The sequence below is a fragment of the Cucumis sativus genome, chromosome 1 (genome assembly GCF_000004075.3).
Source record: "Cucumis sativus cultivar 9930 chromosome 1, Cucumber_9930_V3, whole genome shotgun sequence".
Lineage (NCBI taxonomy): Eukaryota > Viridiplantae > Streptophyta > Magnoliopsida > Cucurbitales > Cucurbitaceae > Cucumis > Cucumis sativus.
In genome coordinates, this window is record NC_026655.2 from 18,714,531 (window position 1) to 18,733,385 (window position 18,855).

Sequence of the window (18,855 nt, forward strand, 5' to 3'; positions counted from 1 at the left end):
AGAGTTATCACATCATATTCATAGGCAAACATCCATTCACATCAATTTAACTGCTGCCCATTTCATTCTAACTACAACCTTTTTATATATAAAAAAAGAAGAGTTAGTTTATTTATAAATATAATAAAATATCACTATAATATTATTTTCACTTGGCTATCTTGAATTATTTTCTTCTTTTTAGTTAATATAAACTTCATTTTTACCAAACCATTTTCAACCATTAATTTTATTGGGAGAGAACATATATTATTATAAATGGTATTGTTACTTGTTACACTTGGAATGGGCAATATGAGTAAGTTTAGTGAGAGTATATATTATAATTAGCGAGAAAGTTAAAATAATTTTCACTTCAACATTTTATTTGGCTCAAGAAGGAACTTGGATTTGAAATAGTATGATTTATATGTGTCCTAAGATCAACATTGTTCCCTTTGCCATAAAAAAAATAATAAAAAATCAGCATTTAGTTCACAAGTTGTTTTCTATCAATTCAAAATGCTCTTCCTAAAACTTCTTATTTTATTTTATTTTATTTTTTAAATGTAGATATAGTGTAATTATAGTAGGTCAAAACTTTCACGATAATAATAAAGTAATATATATATATTTTTAAATTGTAAACATATCAAAATTTATTCAACGTCAAATTCTAATGATCTATAGATAGACTGCAACATTTCAGTTATATATATGTATCATTGATTGATTCTTGTAGATTTTGCTATATTTATAATCCACGGGTACAAAGTTTGTTAAATAAAATAGTTTAAGATGGTAAATAGAGTAATACTTATTATGTATATCAAATATACACTCATATTCACGCATCTCACTCTATTAATATTAAAGAAAAATAACATTTAATCATACAACAACTGCAGGTGTCTAAAATTACTCTTAATTAAACAATTAAGTTATACAATGTGTCTATGAAAACCTCAATGTTCATTTTTAGTTTAAATGATCTATTGAAAACAAAAACCTATATCAATATAGATAACTATTTGAATTATTTTTAAATTTAATTTTTTTTATAGATTCTATCAACCTTCATCTAGTTAATTTTGAGGAGTATTGATATTTAGGATAAATTTTGTAAATATAATTTTTAAAAAGAATTATTTTCAAATAAAAATAGAACAAAAATACTTATAAATATAAAATGTTAATAACCATTAATAAGTCACTAATAGATATCATTAGTGTATAATATATAGATTATAAAATATGGTTGTATTCGTAAAAACTTTATATAAAAAATAAGATAATTTAAGGAATGAATAAACAGTTTTCTTTCTAAGTACAATAAAATGTTTAAATCAAAAAGATATTAATGAAAATATCAAAATATCAAAGAATGAGTTTAGGTGAGGTTGAAGTGAAGAATTTGGATAGGTAATAATATAAATAATAATAAGAATTAAGGCCTCGAAGAATGTGCAAAACCCTATTTTCATTATTTTCTCTTTCTTCATCCACCTCTATATCTGTGTCCATTTCTCCTTCCCAAACTCTTTCATTCACAGAGAAAAAAAAGAAAAGAAAAGAGAAAAACTTCACTCTCCCACTTCCCTTTTTACTCTCTCTTTCCTGTTTCCAAAGCTTCTCTCTATATTTTTTTAAAAAAAAATGAATAACTCTTCGTCTTCTTCTTCTTCTTCTCCACCTTCTTCTTCAAATTGGCTTGCCTTTTCTCTTTCTAATCATCCCGACTCTCTTTCTCTCTTCCATCCTAATCCTAATCCTAATCCCAATCCTATTCCTACTGATCTTTCTATCTTCTCCCCCACCGTCCCCAAGCTTGAGCACTTTCTCCGGCCACCGCCGCCATCTCACTACTCTCCTCATCATTCTCAGATTTGTGATTCTGATCTCAAAACAATAGCTGCCAGCTTTCTCCGTGGACCACCCACCTCTCATTTCCCTGACCAACACTTTCAACATCTCCACGCGCCACCGCCGCCGCCGCCTACTCAACCCGATACCCCTCCGCCCCCTCCCCCTAAGAAGGCTGTTGATACTTTTGGCCAACGCACTTCTATTTACCGTGGTGTCACTAGGTAAGATCATAACTACCTTTCAAATTACCAAAATACCCCCACGTTAAACCCCTCTTATTCTTTTAAAAACAAAAAAGAACACTTTTTTTTTTAAAAAAAATGAAATTTTAATCTATATAAATATTTATTTTGTTGTTATTGTGGTTCAGGCATAGATGGACTGGACGATATGAAGCCCATTTGTGGGATAATAGTTGCAGAAGAGAAGGTCAGAGTAGAAAAGGAAGACAAGGTATTTTTATTTTCATTTTTATTTTGTACTTTTATTACCGTTGTTTTTTTTATTAATTTCTAGGGTTTCCAAATGTGGAATTTAAGCAGAGTAAAATAGGTTTTTTTTTGGGTGAGTTTCTGATGTGGGTTTCTCTCTCTCTCTCTCTCTCTCTTGTTTTGATGATCGGACGTGATTATGATCGTTGGCGCTATCGATATATATAATTTCTCCTCAGTTTACTTGGGTGAGTTACTTTCTTCTTCTTCTTCTTCTTCTATTTATTTATTTGATTTGTTAATATATATATTTTTAAAAAAGATGTGTTTGATTTATATTTATGGAAATGTATGATTGAGTCATCAAAAAGAACACAGATCAGACAGGGCGTCTGTCTGGGTTTGAACAGTTCCAAGATTCTCTTTCAAGATTTATTTGAATCATTTTTTAACTTTAATTTTTTTCACCTTCATTTATTGATTTTAATTATTATATATTCATGTTACCTTTTTTTTTGAATTTCTGATTAGGTGGTTATGACAAAGAAGAAAAAGCAGCCAGAGCTTATGATCTCGCAGCTCTCAAGTACTGGGGTCCGACCACCACCACCAACTTTCCGGTGTGTTTTAAAAAAAGATCTTTTTTATTGTTTTTTTTTCTTTATTTTTTAAAACTTTTATTAATCTTCATTTAAAAGGTGTCCAACTACGAAAAAGAACTGGAGGAGATGAAGAATATGACCAGACAAGAATTTGTAGCTTCGTTAAGAAGGTAGTTTATTTTTTTTATTTTTTACTTATGTAATAACCAACCCTTAATTTGAATAATGTTTACTTTCATCATTACATATGATATATGTTTTCTTCTTTATATAAATATAGGAGAAGCAGTGGTTTTTCTAGAGGTGCTTCTATCTACAGAGGTGTAACTAGGTATAATTAATTTACTCATTTTGTTTGTTTTTTTTTTCCTTCCTTTGTAAAAAATGATTGAAAACGGTATCGTTTTGTTCAGGCACCATCAACATGGCAGATGGCAAGCAAGAATCGGAAGGGTTGCTGGAAATAAAGATCTCTATCTTGGAACATTCAGTGAGCTCTCTAATTTTAGCAATAAATAATTATTCTATTTCTATTTCATTATTCAAACTATCAAAATATTATTGTGTAGTTAGTTACTCTTTTTAATTGATTATTGATGTCACATTCTAAAGTTTTTGTATTTAATAATGATTTAACATTTTTATTATAATAGGCACACAAGAAGAAGCAGCCGAGGCCTATGATATAGCAGCCATAAAATTCCGAGGGCTAAACGCGGTCACAAACTTCGACATTAGTCGTTACGACGTTAAAAGCATTGCTAGTAGCAACCTTCCCATAGGAGGGATGTCTGGCGCCAAATCCAAAACCACCTCTGATTCTGCTGCTTCCGATGGTGGCAGCCGATCGACCGACGAACGTGATGTCCACCATTCTCCTCCATCTTCAAGTACCTCAACTTTCATCTCCTCGTCATCACAGCCAAACAACAACTCCTCGAGTACTCTAAGCTTCACAATGCCGATCAAACAAGACCCATCGGATCAATACTGGTCCATCCTCAGCTATAACCCCGATGCCTTCAATGCAAATCTTCCCAAACCGGACGATAATAATGTTCCAGTACCATTGTTTCAACAACCTGAATCCACAATGTTTCCCGCCATCACGGAGCTAGGATCGAGCGGGTCAGGGATGACGGAAGGCGGGATGTATGTACAACAACAGCAACAGTATGGAACGCCAATGGCATTTGCAAAAGCAAGTTTTTTTCAGACACCAATTTTTGGTATGGAATGAAGAAAAAGGGGTTTGAAAATTGAAGGTGGTTGGGGGGGGGGGGGGGGGTTTGACCAAGGATCCAACTTAGAATTATAGACTCAAAAAAAGGATCTAGTGGACTGACATTTTAGGAATAGCTATTAGCTAAGCTGACTCTACTTATGAAATTGTACTGACTTTTTTTTTTTTTTAGACTGTATGTTTCAAATTAAGTCCATTTGAGTTTTTCTTTTTTCTGCATTTTCTTTATGGTCAATCACTGACTATATTTTGTCTTTATTATGGGGGAAAATTCTAAAAAAAATGGCTTTTTTTCAGTGTAATCTTTCTTCTCGTTTAGATTCTTGTAAATAGTGGTTAATGGTATTGGAATTTCCTATTTCACTTGACGTTCTCATCGGTGCACAGTCTTTAGTAAAAAATCTATTCTAACGTAACAATAATTTTGGAACCTTTATAGTGCATGTTTAATTAGGAGACTATAACCTCAATGGGTTTGTTATATATGAGTTTTAGTTTTAAGTTCATGTTTTTTATTGAATATTTTGGATCTCGTACGTTATTCACTTTTCAACACTGGATTCTCCACTCATTATTATAACACTCGTCAGATTTCAATAATCTTCATGACATTGTAGCTTTCTAATTAACTCCAAACAGATTTACGAGAATAATTTGAAAGTACCGAACTACTATTAAACTGAGATATGATAGATTTGAAACATGAAGAAAAAAGAAGAGATGAAAAATGAAAAAGAAAAGAAAGAAAAGGTGAAAGATTGCGAATCTAGTGAGGTGGGTTGGGTTTGCATGCTTTTGGGGAGTTGGTGTGGATTTGAAGTGGCAGAGAGAGGTCTTACTCACTCACTCACTCACTCAATTTTACTTTTCTTTTTCTTTTTTTAAGATTCTTTTTCAATTAATATTTTATCCACCAATGTACCTTCTCTGTACAACAACTACAAATATATCATTTTTCTTTTTCTTCTTAACTTTTATGTGTGTGATAATATACAATGTTTCTCTATAATATTTTCTTTTTTGCAATGTCCAGATTTACTGTTTTATGCTATGTATTAAAGAACAAACCATTGATAATCAATGCAAATATTTACCATAAAGAAAATCAAAAGGCTAATTATTCATAATAATAAAATTACAATCTTAACAAAGTCATCACAGTTATATAGCTTTCAAATTTAGTTAATTAGTTATCTACTCCATTTTAATATAATTACATGTTTTTTTTTAAGTTCAATAATGAGCAGAGAATTAAAATCAACTTTTGAACTTTTATGATTAATAGGGTTAGATTATTACTTAATATTGGCAAAAAAAAAAAAAAAAAAAAAAAAAAAAAAAAAAAACTAATAACCATGAAGCTAACAATGTAGCTTATAGAAAGATTGTCTTAATTTAGTCAAAGGAACATAGTTCAACGATTATTAACTTTATATTTTTCTTTAAAAATAAAGTATTTGATCCTTTCTTTAACGTGCTAAAAAAATAATGATCTCGAAAAATAATGGTTTAAAAAAATAATTCTAATTTATTTTAGTTAAAAGGCACGTACACTAATAAACATATATTTAAAGTAAACTTAGAATAAAAATTCAACTCCCCTCTATTTAAGTTTCATATATCATGAATACTTGAATTAATGATCATAAATACATATACACCTATATATAATAAAAATATAGATGTTTTTGGTGTTATATTTTGTCCTTTGTTCTAAGTAAGAGGTAGGGCAAAAGGCATACATTAAGGAACAAATAAGATATAAATAAATAAAAAGAAAGAAAGAAAGAAAAGTGAAATATAAAGCAAAAACAAAAAAATGACTGATCATAATTCACCCACATATATATTCAAAACACACACTTAAAAAGAAAGTGAAGCCAACACTTTTTCTTTTTCCCCTCCTTCACCTTGACCAAACCAAAAAGGTTTTTTCTTTTCTTTTTCTTTTTTTAATGGGAGAGTAATTAATAAAGAGAGTTTTGAATTTTTTAAAAAAAATTAAGAGCTTTTGTGATCTGATTTCTTTTTTATTCTTTTTTCCTTAGAGAAAATAATAATAATGGACGTGATTATAATAATTTAGATGATGGATAAGTCCTTTTTGTACCTTTCGGCGGATAAATATATATATATTACATTACTTCTTATTCTTCTTCGAATAATTCTTTTGACCTTTATTTATTATTGCTTTTTTGCTTTAATTAGCCTTTTTAATTAACAATCTATATATCTATTAATTCCACTATAACTACAAACCCTATTCCCCTTCTCATGCACTCTATAATCACTTGTGTGATGATCATAATTTTGATAATTTTAGTCTTAATTAAGTTATTCACTCTCCAGTTATATATTATCCATTTATACTATTCATATTTGCTTTTATCATTTGTTTTTGTTTTGGTCAATAAGTGGAGTGGTAAATTTTTTAAAAAACTATGAAATATGAGAGAGTTTGTGAATTTGTTGAACTAGATTTAATAAGATGTGAAATTGATGTCTTTTAGTCATAATGAATTCATAAGTAACTAGGTGTAGATCGCTTGAATTCAACTCTCCTTGGTCTAATACCCATTTTGGTTTTCATATTTTAAAGGATGTGAATTATATATTATGGTTATAATTTTCTTGAAAATAATAATAATGAGAGGAGAATAAACAAGTTCATCTCTATCTTGAAAATTAGTGCTACGACCAAAAACTTTTACTAACTTGGACATCGAAGGTGTTGTGGCAATACAATTACTTATATATTATTCTTATTTTGCAAATAAGGTATTGTTTGAATTATAAATTTTGCTTTATTGTCATACGACCAATGAGATGCATTTTTTTCTATTTAAATTCTGATATCTTCTAACATATGATAAAGTTAAAAACGTTGGTTCGATCTTAGTAAACTTTTAAATTTGAATACAACTTTTATGTTCAACAAAATTCATTTTAATATAAAGTTATTACAAAATTTGAAGTGGTATATTATTTAATAGGCAGCTTAGATTTTGATTTACGTTTTCTTATTTATAAACAATTAAGCGAATATATGTTTGATAGAGAGAATTTAGATTTTGTTTTAAAAAATTAATTTCGAATTTTATTTTGAAAGGAAGATTTTATATTTTTAATGTTGAATTCAATGTTTTGAAATGCGTTATTTTATTAAAAAAGATAAAAAGAATCATAAATATAATATTTTAGTTTATAAACTCAATTATCTTGGTCGAGTTAAAACGTGCATATAATAAATTATTAACATAAAACAAGTTGATAAATCAATTTGTAATTATAGTTATATTTAACATTGTATTTAATGTTTAACTATATAATTATACATTTTTGTAATCTATAAACATTTTTAGACACGACTTTCTTTATTAGAGGTAGAAATGTTTAATTTTCCACATTTTAATTGTACTAAAAAAAAGACCCTTCGTATTTACTTTCATAGGAAGAATGAATTATGAAATTTTCAATCTACATTCGTTTCTTAAATTAATTCCACTATGTACAAGTACACCCTTGTAGGTGGGTAGGTGGGAAAACACATAAATGCTATTATGATAAAAATGTCATACAAACTTTTAAAATTAAAATACATATAGCTCCTTTATTATTATTGTTATTATTAAATTTTGACCATAGAAATAATATCAAAAAATAGACTCTAAAAAAATTGCAATGTAAATGAGAATAGGGAAGAAAAATAAAGGGAGAAAGAAAGGAGAGTGCGACATGTCGTTGGGCACATGCATCTTTCTGAAAAAGGTAACATTTTGAAGAAACTCAACAACCCAATCTTAGTCAAATGTAATTACTATACTACGCTGTTAAAAAAGATGTTGCCTTTCCTTTTTATTATTATTTTTAAAAATTGGCTTTCTCACTCAAAAACTAATTAGAATCAAGACGTCTTCGGTTCAAATCTTCCATTATCAATTTGTATTACATTTGATACATTTTACCAGAGATGAGATGGATACAATTCGACGACAAAAAAAAAAAGATGAGTGCAACTCGATACCAACTATGACTTTTTATATATATATATGAACACATATGCTTTAAAAAGAGGAGTGGGATTATTGAGAGGTACTTTTGATTTACATAGAAACAAAGTTGTGTCGGCCACAATGTTCTCCTCTTCCCCTGCTTCTTCTTCTTCCTCCTTTTTCTATTCCCATTATAATTATTATTACTATCTTTACCTTTTTCTTTTTTATATTCCCCTTTTTCTATCCTCGTTTTGCTTTGACTAAGGATTTCAATTTTTCCCTTTTTCTTTTTTATTTTTGAAATTAAACTTCTACTTTAAACAAAATTATTTTATATCGTCTAATAATAAAACTAGACAGAATATTAAAGACATCGATTTGAACCCATAACGAAACGAGAAAAATTCAACATTTTAATGAAAGAACAATGTACTTTAAAATACAATTTTTATAGTTAAATTATATTCTTTTAAATTGTGAATAGACTATACTTTAATCTACAAGTTTATAAGAAAATAAAGATACTTAACTAGTTACATTCTAAACTACTAATATATTAAGCTAACAATTAAATTACTATACTACTTATCTAGTAATAATTTATTTCATCCCTTGCATCCAATTAAAGAAACTTATCTCTTAAACTCAATGAAAATGCTAAAAGGAAGCTTCCTTTCATTTATATATTTATGGTCTTGAGCGAGATTCAATTTTTCTCATTGATTCTATCTCGTAAACTATATTAGGTTGTCCAACCTATTTGTTAAATTTAGTTTTAATTTTACTATATACTCAAATTTCATGTAGCTTTTTCATGTAATTAATGATCTTCTTTTGCTTCCTATATTTGAATTGCCTTCTTAGTTGACTAGGGTACTAAGTTTAAAACTGCAGGTTTGCGAGAAAACATGAGTAATGATAGACTAAGAGTTTTGAAGTTCAAGTTTCTAATCTACACATATATTGTTCTTGAATTAAAAAACTATAGAAAAATTATTTTAAATGAGATTTTTTTAAAAAAATATCTACCAATATAATCAAATATTTTAATTTATATGTGATATATTAAGATAAATAAAAATAGATCACTATTCAATCTTGATCTGATTGTGACCTAAAGTAAATAGACGAGTTTATCCTATTTTACTCTTTTATTTATAACGCAAATGTTTCTTTTTCTTTACAATTTCAATGGGGTATTGGAAATTGTTTGGGTACAGAAATATGGGACATAAATAAATTACCAAGGGTTTGATACAAATAAATCGGTTTTTATTTACTTTTTAACTAAGATAAATATGTAGTGCAATGATTTCCTTAGTTTTGTATGGTTGGTTGTTGGAGTTATTATTACAACAATGATGTGGCAATGAGGTCACACGTGGTACCTGACTTCTCTCATTTTGCCCATGCGTGTGATAATATTACTCTCTAAATCCTCTCTCCCGTGTCAAATTTAATGAATATCCATTCAAATATTAAAACTATTTATAAAATATATCAAAATTAATCAGTTTTATCTTTTTCTATACATAACAATTTTTCATAATTTATAGACGAATTGCATTATGTCTCAATTTTTTAATTTCTTTTAATATTATTACAAACTCAATTTAAATATATAAATATAAAATTTTAAAAGGTTAAATCTATGTATTGTGAACACAACAAATGGTTCATGCTTTGAATTACTGAACCATTTTTCTTCGTGGGAAAGAGTTTAGCATTGATTTTCAAGAAGAATTTGGGCTATCTTAGAAATTTTCGTTAATGTTTGGGCCTATAGGTCATAGTTGGGCCTATCGGCCCATAAAAAGTAATTTGTTTGCAGGCCCGATTTTAATATTGTTTAATGGGCTTGGGTTATTTCCTAGCGGTTCAGCCCATATGTAACATGTTGGATGGGCTCTAGGAAGCCCAAGTTGTATTGCACCCCTAACCTCAACACGCGGCTGCCATTCTTTTCTAAGCTTTTTCTTCATCTTCTTCTCCGACGTGCGACCAAACCGGTCGCCGGATTCTTCCAATCTTCCAATTAAACCGATCACCGTAGAGCGAGATTGAGTGCCCAAATGGCGTACTGCTCAGCTTTCACAACGGCGATGTCAATGGCATACGGCTCTTCATCCTTTACCACATCCACTACTTCTCTGGTCCCATATTTACCGTCAAACTCTACTTTGTCCATGATGACTACCTTTTCCCATCTCCCTTTTCGTTTCAATCTTCGTCGTTCAGTTCGAATTGCAACAGCTTCTCTCTCCGCAGTCAATTCTCCGTCTACTAGTTTCTCTGACAGTCAGAAGAGTCTTTTGCTGGAAGTTAAGGATTTGACTGCTGTAATTGCAGAAACCAAGCAAGAGATTCTCAAGGGTGTTAATCTTGTTGTTTACGAAGGAGAGGTTGGCTCAAAATTAATCTTTAGTATTGTTTTAGGAGTGGATTCTCACAAGGTTTTAAATTTTTCATTGATTTTTTGTTCATTTGGAATTATTTTTTCTGACCCTAGTAGGTTCACGCCATCATGGGCAAGAATGGTTCTGGAAAGAGCACATTTGCAAAGGTCAGTATTGTTTGTGTTCATTTCTCTAATTCTCATCAAGAAAAAAAGGATTTCTGGCGTTCTTTATAGTAATGAGCTTTGAGCTTAGAAGTTCATTAGTTTCTTTTGCTTCAATTTGTACTTGGAAATGGAATTTTTTTCATCTTTGTTTTAACTTTTAGTATAGTCCATAAAGCTCAATTACTATGGTCAAATGTGTTAAAGCTTTGTTATCATATATTATTATCATCCAAAGCCGAAGTACTATGGTGTCAAATACAATTTAAGCTTTGATATAAAAAATTTGGTTGGAGCATAACCAGAGAGTTTTCCTTGACAAGTCTATTGACTGGTTTCATCGTTTTGGTTCAGCTCGTCTTCTAGCTTCTTCATGGTGTTCACAATCCAAGTTTTTTGCTGATTATTCCATAGAGGATATTTGTCTAAACTAGAGTCCTTTTATTTCTGCGGTTTAATTATGCCAATTTGTATTTTAATTTTATTAATCGTGTCTTGGATCGTGAGCTCAGTCTCTCTTCATTATGCCAAGGAAAAATATCGTTTCCTAATAAAAAAAAAGAAAGTACAGTGGGTGAAGCTCCTCCAATTTCGCTGGAAACGACTACTTTTAAAATCTACATCTGTCCTGGATTGAATTTTTCCTTTCGTAGACAAAGGAAAGAACACATATATAGTTATCTTAGTCATTGAAATGCGTTATAATAGCCTCCCTGTTATTGTTAATCTGATTGGAGATTGGATTCTTCTGTTTTGTCCACTAAATTTAAATGACGATTTGTGGATTAAGGTACTTGTTGGGCACCCAGATTATGAGGTTACAGGCGGTAGTATTGTGTTTAAAGGAAGTGATTTGCTAGAAATGGAACCAGAAGAAAGGTCACTTGCAGGGTTATTTATGAGTTTTCAGTCACCGGTAGAGATTCCAGGTGTCAGCAATATTGACTTTCTAAATATGGCTTACAATGCACGAAGAAGAAAACTTGGTCTGGCAGAGCTGGGGCCAATTGAGGTATGCATTTTCAATGGAAGCACCCTTTTCTTGCTTTATCCATTTTCGGTTAAATGCGTACACAATGGAGTAAGAATTCACATATAAATTCCTTTTGCGTCTAACATTTAGTGAAATGCTGTTTTTTCTTTATTTTTTTTTATTTGATGCTATACAATCTTTCTTTAGATTAGTGAAAATTTAGAAGATGATTTGGTGTAAACCAATTCTCGGAGAAATTTCTTATTTTTCAATTTCCAGGAAACAGGTTGTGAATACACATATTTGTAGGCTGTACAGCAGCCTTTTACCAAGCAATAGCAAACCAAACTGTCAAATCCTAGGATCTGAACTAATCAAAACAACGTTTAACCAAAACTAAAGAAGTAACAAAGACCAACCAAGAAACTACAAAGACCCAAGAAGCCTCGGAAGAAATACAGGAAGGCTCTAAAGAAGTACAGCCTAAACTTCTGTTAGGATACTAACAATAATTTAGACTGAAAGGACTGTATAAATGGCTTAAACAGAGGCGGTACTCTGGTTTACTTTATTTATATATAAAGCCAAATGATCCAGATTCACAAGATGAAAAGAAATAACAAGAAACAACAAGGAAAAATGCAGAAAAGATCATACCAGCCTCTTGGTTTTAAGAGACCCTGGTGGCTGCTGTAGCCCTACCTCCTAAAAGTTAAAAATACCCTAGCTACTCCAACCTAATAATCCTATTTATAGACTCACATATTCCTCAGCCCAGTGGGCCCTACCACTCAGAACGTCCTTCCAATCATTTCTCCATAATAATTCCCTGTGCAGTTACTTTTCTACCCTTCCTCCTATAAGTATGGATAATTGGGGGTCTTACAACTTCCTACCTCAAGATTACTCCAAAACTGGTGCAGAAGCCGACAGCGACAAGACAAAAAACGAGAATTTGCTTTTATTAAAATTAATAAAAGTTGCAAGATATGTTTGAATACCCATGTGTGCTTATGCATAGGCATCATGCAATCAATCAGCCTGTGTTTTGATGTGAATCCAACCATTGATACATTGCATGTATTTGAAGGAGCAATTACAAGGATCAAAGCAAAGAAGATTCAAGAGGAATTCACATTGCATCTTTAAAAACTAGCTAATACATAAGAAGAGAAATAATTTTGACCCAAATTTTATGTATAATGTTAGTTTAATAAATCAATAAGAGAATTGAGTGTAGATGCATGAGACTTTTGGAAGATCGCGTGGAGGACAAAAAAGTGTGCAGATTTTGTGAAGAAAGTGCTGTCAAGTGTGCACTACGTTGGAATTGTGATGTCATACCTAGTCAAACATGCACATTGCCTTCTAGAGAGTTATCTAAGACAATTTGAAGACTTTCTACATTTTAGTTTTGCATTTTGACTTATTAATTAATAATTAGTATGCAATTAAGTTTTAGTTCCCTAGGTCTTATTTTCTACAATATTCATATACTTGTATTTGAAAGCCTTTTGTGTTCTTAGGCCTTTACATGACCTTTTGCACTTTATAATATGGCTTTATTGATCTTCAAAACTCAAATTAATGATATTTAAACATTTTTATTTATTCAACAATCAACCTCTTTGTTGGTTGTGGTGGTGTCTTTTTTTTCCTCCCTTCAAATCTTGCTTTAGATTTGATGTTGAATTAGTTTGATGAAGCTAATTTTAGAGTGAGTTGTCTTTGGATCTAGATCTAGGAGTGACTATCATAGATTCTAGGTTCAATCTAAGAGTGATTCAGTCTTCTAAGCTCCGGGTTCGCAAGGATCCTGGAAGGACATCTAGCTTTGCATTAATCAAGCATTGATGACACTTATCATGTTTGTGTAATTTTTTTCCCATCTGGTCATTGTTCTCCAAGACATTTAGATATCAGCATAGGTTTTATCTCATCAATTGGGAACAGACAGAACTGACAAAATCCCATGCAGTGAAGAATTAAAAAACAAAATTGAAACCTCACTTCTCCAAATATCCTTGCACTCTATTAGGTTTTGATGAAATCAAATAAACAGGCATGTAAAAAATAGAACAAACCCATGCGGCAAAGCAAGATTTTGACACCCCAAGCATTGGGGCTTTGCAATGTAAGGAAAAGTCCTTGCTGTTGTTTTTGTTAGGCGACAATGGCTGGGATGATGGTGTCTACAAATGGCCACTTTAAGTTGGTGACCCAAACTTCAAACCCTAACCCCATTTGACAGAGAAGTGTTAGGTATCTCCTCCACCTGCGAATACGAAACCTCAACAAGAACTAACAGCATAGGGAAACATTCTCTGTTTTACTATTACAATAACACTACAATTTAGATATGCCTCATTGTATTTCAAAATAGAGAAACATATATATAGTTTAACAAGAGAACCTTAATTTAAAGGAAAGTACAGTGGCAGTAAAAGACAACTAGACAAAATAATATATATTATAGCATTAATTTTTATTGGTGCATGCATGTGTCTATGACTAGAATAAATTCTTCGGGCAATATAGCTTGAATGATGACCTTTTGTTCAATCAAATTCCAAATTTCTGTTCAGATTCGGAGAAATCAAGTATCACTTTTCATTGTGTTTCATTCTTTATTGGAATATCTAATTTCACGTTGATTACTCTACCTCTCGTAAATTGTAATTATTTAGTAATTTAAACTTTGGGCTGGTTGATTCACTTCTTCATTATGCTCCAGTTTTATGCATACATCTTCCCCAAACTTGATCTTGTGAACATGAAGACGGATTTTCTCAATCGAAATGTCAATGAAGGGTTTAGTGGTGGAGAAAGAAAGCGTAATGAGATCTTGCAACTTGCTGTAAGTTTACTATTTTTTCCTACCTTCCAGTGCTGTCTTTATTTTTACTGGAACTAATGTTTCTAATATAAGTATACTGAGTGGCACTGTACATATTATTTGTGTATTTATTATTATGATTGTTGATGATCCTGATGCTGAATCTGAAGTGTTTTGGGAGTGATAGCTCATTGGAAGGAGAGAGGGCTCTCTAGAATGGTCGACTGGTTCTTATGTTTTCTTGTTATTTTCCTTATCTTTTGTTTGCTCTGATGGGACATTTTGCAATGTTTTGGCGTGTGACTGTTGAACTTTTGTGGTTTTTGGTGATGAATTATTAGAAGCGGTAAAAGAAAATAGAGACCGAGTTATGTGAAAACTCAAGTACTGGGAGAAAAACCACGATCTGACCTTTTTATTATTATTTCTTATGAACAAAAGATACAAAGGGAAAAAATAAATAGACAACAAGCTTATGACAAAAAAGGAAGAAAATTAGGGTAAATCTTTCGTTGGACTAAGCCCACTAATTCTGACATGTATTAATAATAGAACACTGGGAGGTTGATATCCCCTGTTTTGGTGGTGTTTGGGTGTCCTTTTGTCGAACACTTATACACTTTTAAAGTTGTTGGACATGTATCATACACTTAATAGTAGAATAAATGTGTTTCCACACTAGTGATAATAGGTCCAACAATTGTTAGATATGCATCAAATACTTGTTAGTATTACTAGATAGACACATTTATATGAAAAAAACTACTAAAAATTTTGAAAGTAAAATATTTTCAACTAATTTTTGAAGCATAAATGCATAAACCCATTGACTTTGAATAATAAGTGGTTGGGAAAGGGAGGGAGATAATTGTGTTCTGCGCTTGGTAAGACTTAATTATGTACAAGAATCAAGACTATTATTGTTTCTCAAAGTGTCGATGTCTTTGCAGGTTTTGGGTGCAGAGATGGCTATATTAGACGAAATAGATTCTGGATTGGATGTTGATGCACTTCGTGATGTAGCAAAAGCAGTGAACGGCCTTTTGACACCAAATAATTCAGTGTTAATGATTACTCATTATCTACGACTTTTGGAATTTATCAAACCTTCTCGCATACATGTCATGGTAAGTATTTTGCACATTTGGAAAACATTCAATCAATATGATTGCTTTTGAAGATGGACAGAGATATATTCAATCTTTCTTCTTTTTCTGATTCTCTTCATTATGATAAGAACAATATGTAAAATGAAATGGAATAAAGAATCAATGCTGAAGTAGAAAACGAAAGAGAGATGATACACACTGATAATAATACGTTTTTTTCTTATAAGAAACAGATAGTCATACGTTAATACAGTGATGGGGTTTACTATATGTAAAGTTTGGGTTACATTTGTCATAATCACTTAAATTCCATATATTTGAAGTTTGTTCTGACAACACTGGGTTTCTTCTTATTTCTTGTTTTTATTCCATGTTTCCCTTTGCTTTCTGTGTGTGAAATTTGAATTTTTCTCGAGTAAATTGCCTTTGATGCACCATTGAAATTCACTACTGGTGACTGACTGAGTAGTTCTACATTTGATTTTTCAGGAGGATGGGAAAATTGTGAAAACTGGAGACATCTCTATAGCGAAACTCCTCGAGGAGGAAGGGTACAAAGCAATTTCTACTTCATAATTGTACGAACATTCTCCCTTCTTAACGTTCTCTTTTACTTATGAAAGTACTTTCTTTTACATAAAATTTTCCGTCAAATTTTTCTGTCCCAATTTTGGCATCTTAAATGTGCAAAATCTATAATGTAAGGTTTTAAATGTTTGATGTCGAGGTCTGACGGGAGTATCGAGTTTTCAACAAAATAATCAATATTGATGTATGTGTCTTGTATAATTTATAAACATAAAAACTTCATAAAAGAATATTTAAATTAACAAATAAGCATTTCACTCTTTTTAAAATCACTATACATTTCTGATTAGTTAGATGCACATAGATGATATTTTGTTGATAGTTTATTTACATTCTATAGATTTTTTATAATACAATACAAACTTTGATTTATTCCTTGTATAGATACCAAGCCCATGAATAAATGTAAATATCATTAAAAGTTTTGATATGTTGACAAAGTTTAGATGTCTATAGTAACAAAGGCTGGCATGGTTAACAATTCAAACTTAGCACAACTGTTAGGTGTAATTTGATACAAGGGTGCAGTAGCAGCTTTTCAAAGGCATCAAGGATGAGAGGAAAAACATGCACCCTTCCTAATAGCCTAATATCCTAATATCCTAATATCCTAATATCCTTGCTTAATAAGTATCACTCCCAAATAATACATCTCCACACATAAAGAACAAAAATCTGCAGCTAAAAGATCTTAGGTTGGTGTTTATCATCGATTGTATTCATTACTTCTTGACTATATTAAAGAGATATATTCTATACAAAAGGAAATTAGGGACGAAGAATGAGATTGGTACATGTGGCAATGTAAATCTTTTCCACAGATCCAATGAATAGTAAGAAATAGAAAACTAAAACGCGGCAAACGCAATATTATTCTGCCAAACACGCCATACGTAGTTGACTAACCCACGTTTTAATTCTTCATATTCCTAACTTTCCTCCCACCATTAATTATTTGACAAGTTCAACTAATGCATGTTTTCCCCAATCTTCTTACTCATAATTTCACTATTTAGTTTTCTATTGATTTTTTTTATTCCACTTATTGCATGCCAAACAATAAATAAATTTAGCCAATTAAAAACCACTTTGAAGATTCTATACTATATCTCTTCTTTAGTGGTTGAATTAGATTCTTTACAAATTATCAACTGAATCATTTATATTTTGGTTTAGTTGTTTGTGCTAATATATTCTCAACAAACATTTTTCTTTCCAGAAAAACAAAAAGTTTGGAATCGAGTATTTGTAGATGAATATTTCCTCGGTCAAATTTTGTTTTTCAGTATTAAAATTGAGAAAAACAAAATTTAAAGATATTTAATATTAAAATATATTGGTAATCTCAATATAAACTTAATTCAATTAATACTTGTATGTACATGTAAGCAATAGATTTTGTGTTCAAATCTCTCCACCTTTGTTTATCACTATACATTTTCAATATATATACAAATATATATTAATTATTATTCATCAAATGTGTTTTAAACTCTATCAAAGTGGGTAAAATTTCAAGTAATCTCTCATCTACAATATACATATGTGTGTATGTTATCACTAAATAATGAATTAAAGTATTTTTTATATATATATAATTACTTCTAAAAGAAGCATTTTTTTTAAGAACTAATAGTCCACCAAAGTAAAGGCTAAAGGCGAAGCTTTTTTGAGAAGAAGCAATGTTTTTCCTTGAGATTCTTTTATTTCTTTTTTAATTCCCAAGTAAAATAATTGGCGTGTATTGCACTCAATCATCTTATCGATCTATAAAGTTAATTTATAAAAAAAAAAAGGAAGAAGAAATAAAGGAAGTAGAAAATTACCTTTTGCCTCGTTATAAATAAATGTATTCGATGTCGTCCTTTGCAAAATGTAACATTTTACGTTCTAGTATATCTTAAATGTTAATTTTTATCATTAAAAAATTATCTATTTTCTTTAGAATTGAACATAAAAGATTGAAAAACTAAGTCTGGACCAAAATGCTTGTAGTAAGTGGTAAAATGAGATTATTTGAATATTTACCGTACTCTAACCAACTTATGCTTACCCTTAGTAAATGTGAAGTCTTAGTTGGTTGGGTGAGTTTGGTCGGTTTGTAATAATCATAAATAAGTATCCCATATGTCGATGTGTTTACAAACGAGAAGGCTTATGTAAATATCTATAGGTTTGAAGATGGATATATATATTGATACGGAATAAAGTAGATTTTATTATTATTTACTATATTTCCTTTTTCTTTTGGAGACATTGGGAATTGAAAAGGAAGAGAATTTTGGCTTGAAATATTTGGGAAAAGGAAAGAAACAAAATAATATATCACATAGAATAAGTAAAGTTGTGAGTTTTTTTTAGGTCGCTGTTGGTTCTACCTTTGTCACCTTCCATATATAATATAATAATTTCTCCACTATTTTTACTTTTTTTTTTTTAACTTCAACCAATCATAATTCATTTTAGTAACCACATATTTTTAAACATTTTTAAATATAAAAAATATATAAAGATTTGTTTACGATGGACGACAATAGATTAGCATTTCCAAGTGATCAAGTGGGGAATTCTTTTATCAATCTTGTCGACTCAACTCTCAAGCTTATATTTTTTTGAAAAAATAATTTCAAATGACAAAGTTGTTAAAAATATAAATAAAATATAGTAAAATTT

General features: G+C 30.4%; 2 protein-coding genes across 2 annotated transcripts; both read left to right on the forward strand.

The window, feature by feature from the left end:
- The first annotated feature begins 1,520 nt into the window (after positions 1-1,520).
- LOC101210453 (AP2-like ethylene-responsive transcription factor AIL5) lies at positions 1,521-4,489 on the forward strand. The gene is made up of 8 exons (XM_011650196.2): positions 1,521-2,066; positions 2,216-2,298; positions 2,516-2,524; positions 2,808-2,896; positions 2,975-3,048; positions 3,159-3,209; positions 3,292-3,368; positions 3,532-4,489. The coding sequence occupies exons 1-8, from the start codon at positions 1,636-1,638 to the stop codon at positions 4,116-4,118; spliced, it is 1,401 nt and encodes a 466-aa protein (XP_011648498.2). The 5' UTR covers positions 1,521-1,635; the 3' UTR covers positions 4,119-4,489.
- A 5,577-nt stretch (positions 4,490-10,066) lies between these two features.
- LOC101220219 (ABC transporter I family member 6, chloroplastic) lies at positions 10,067-16,409 on the forward strand. The gene is made up of 6 exons (XM_004146272.3): positions 10,067-10,518; positions 10,629-10,679; positions 11,467-11,688; positions 14,384-14,506; positions 15,436-15,612; positions 16,084-16,409. Exons 1-6 carry the CDS (start codon positions 10,189-10,191, stop codon positions 16,168-16,170), a joined length of 990 nt encoding a protein of 329 aa, XP_004146320.1. The 5' UTR covers positions 10,067-10,188; the 3' UTR covers positions 16,171-16,409.
- Positions 16,410-18,855: the final 2,446 nt, after the last annotated feature.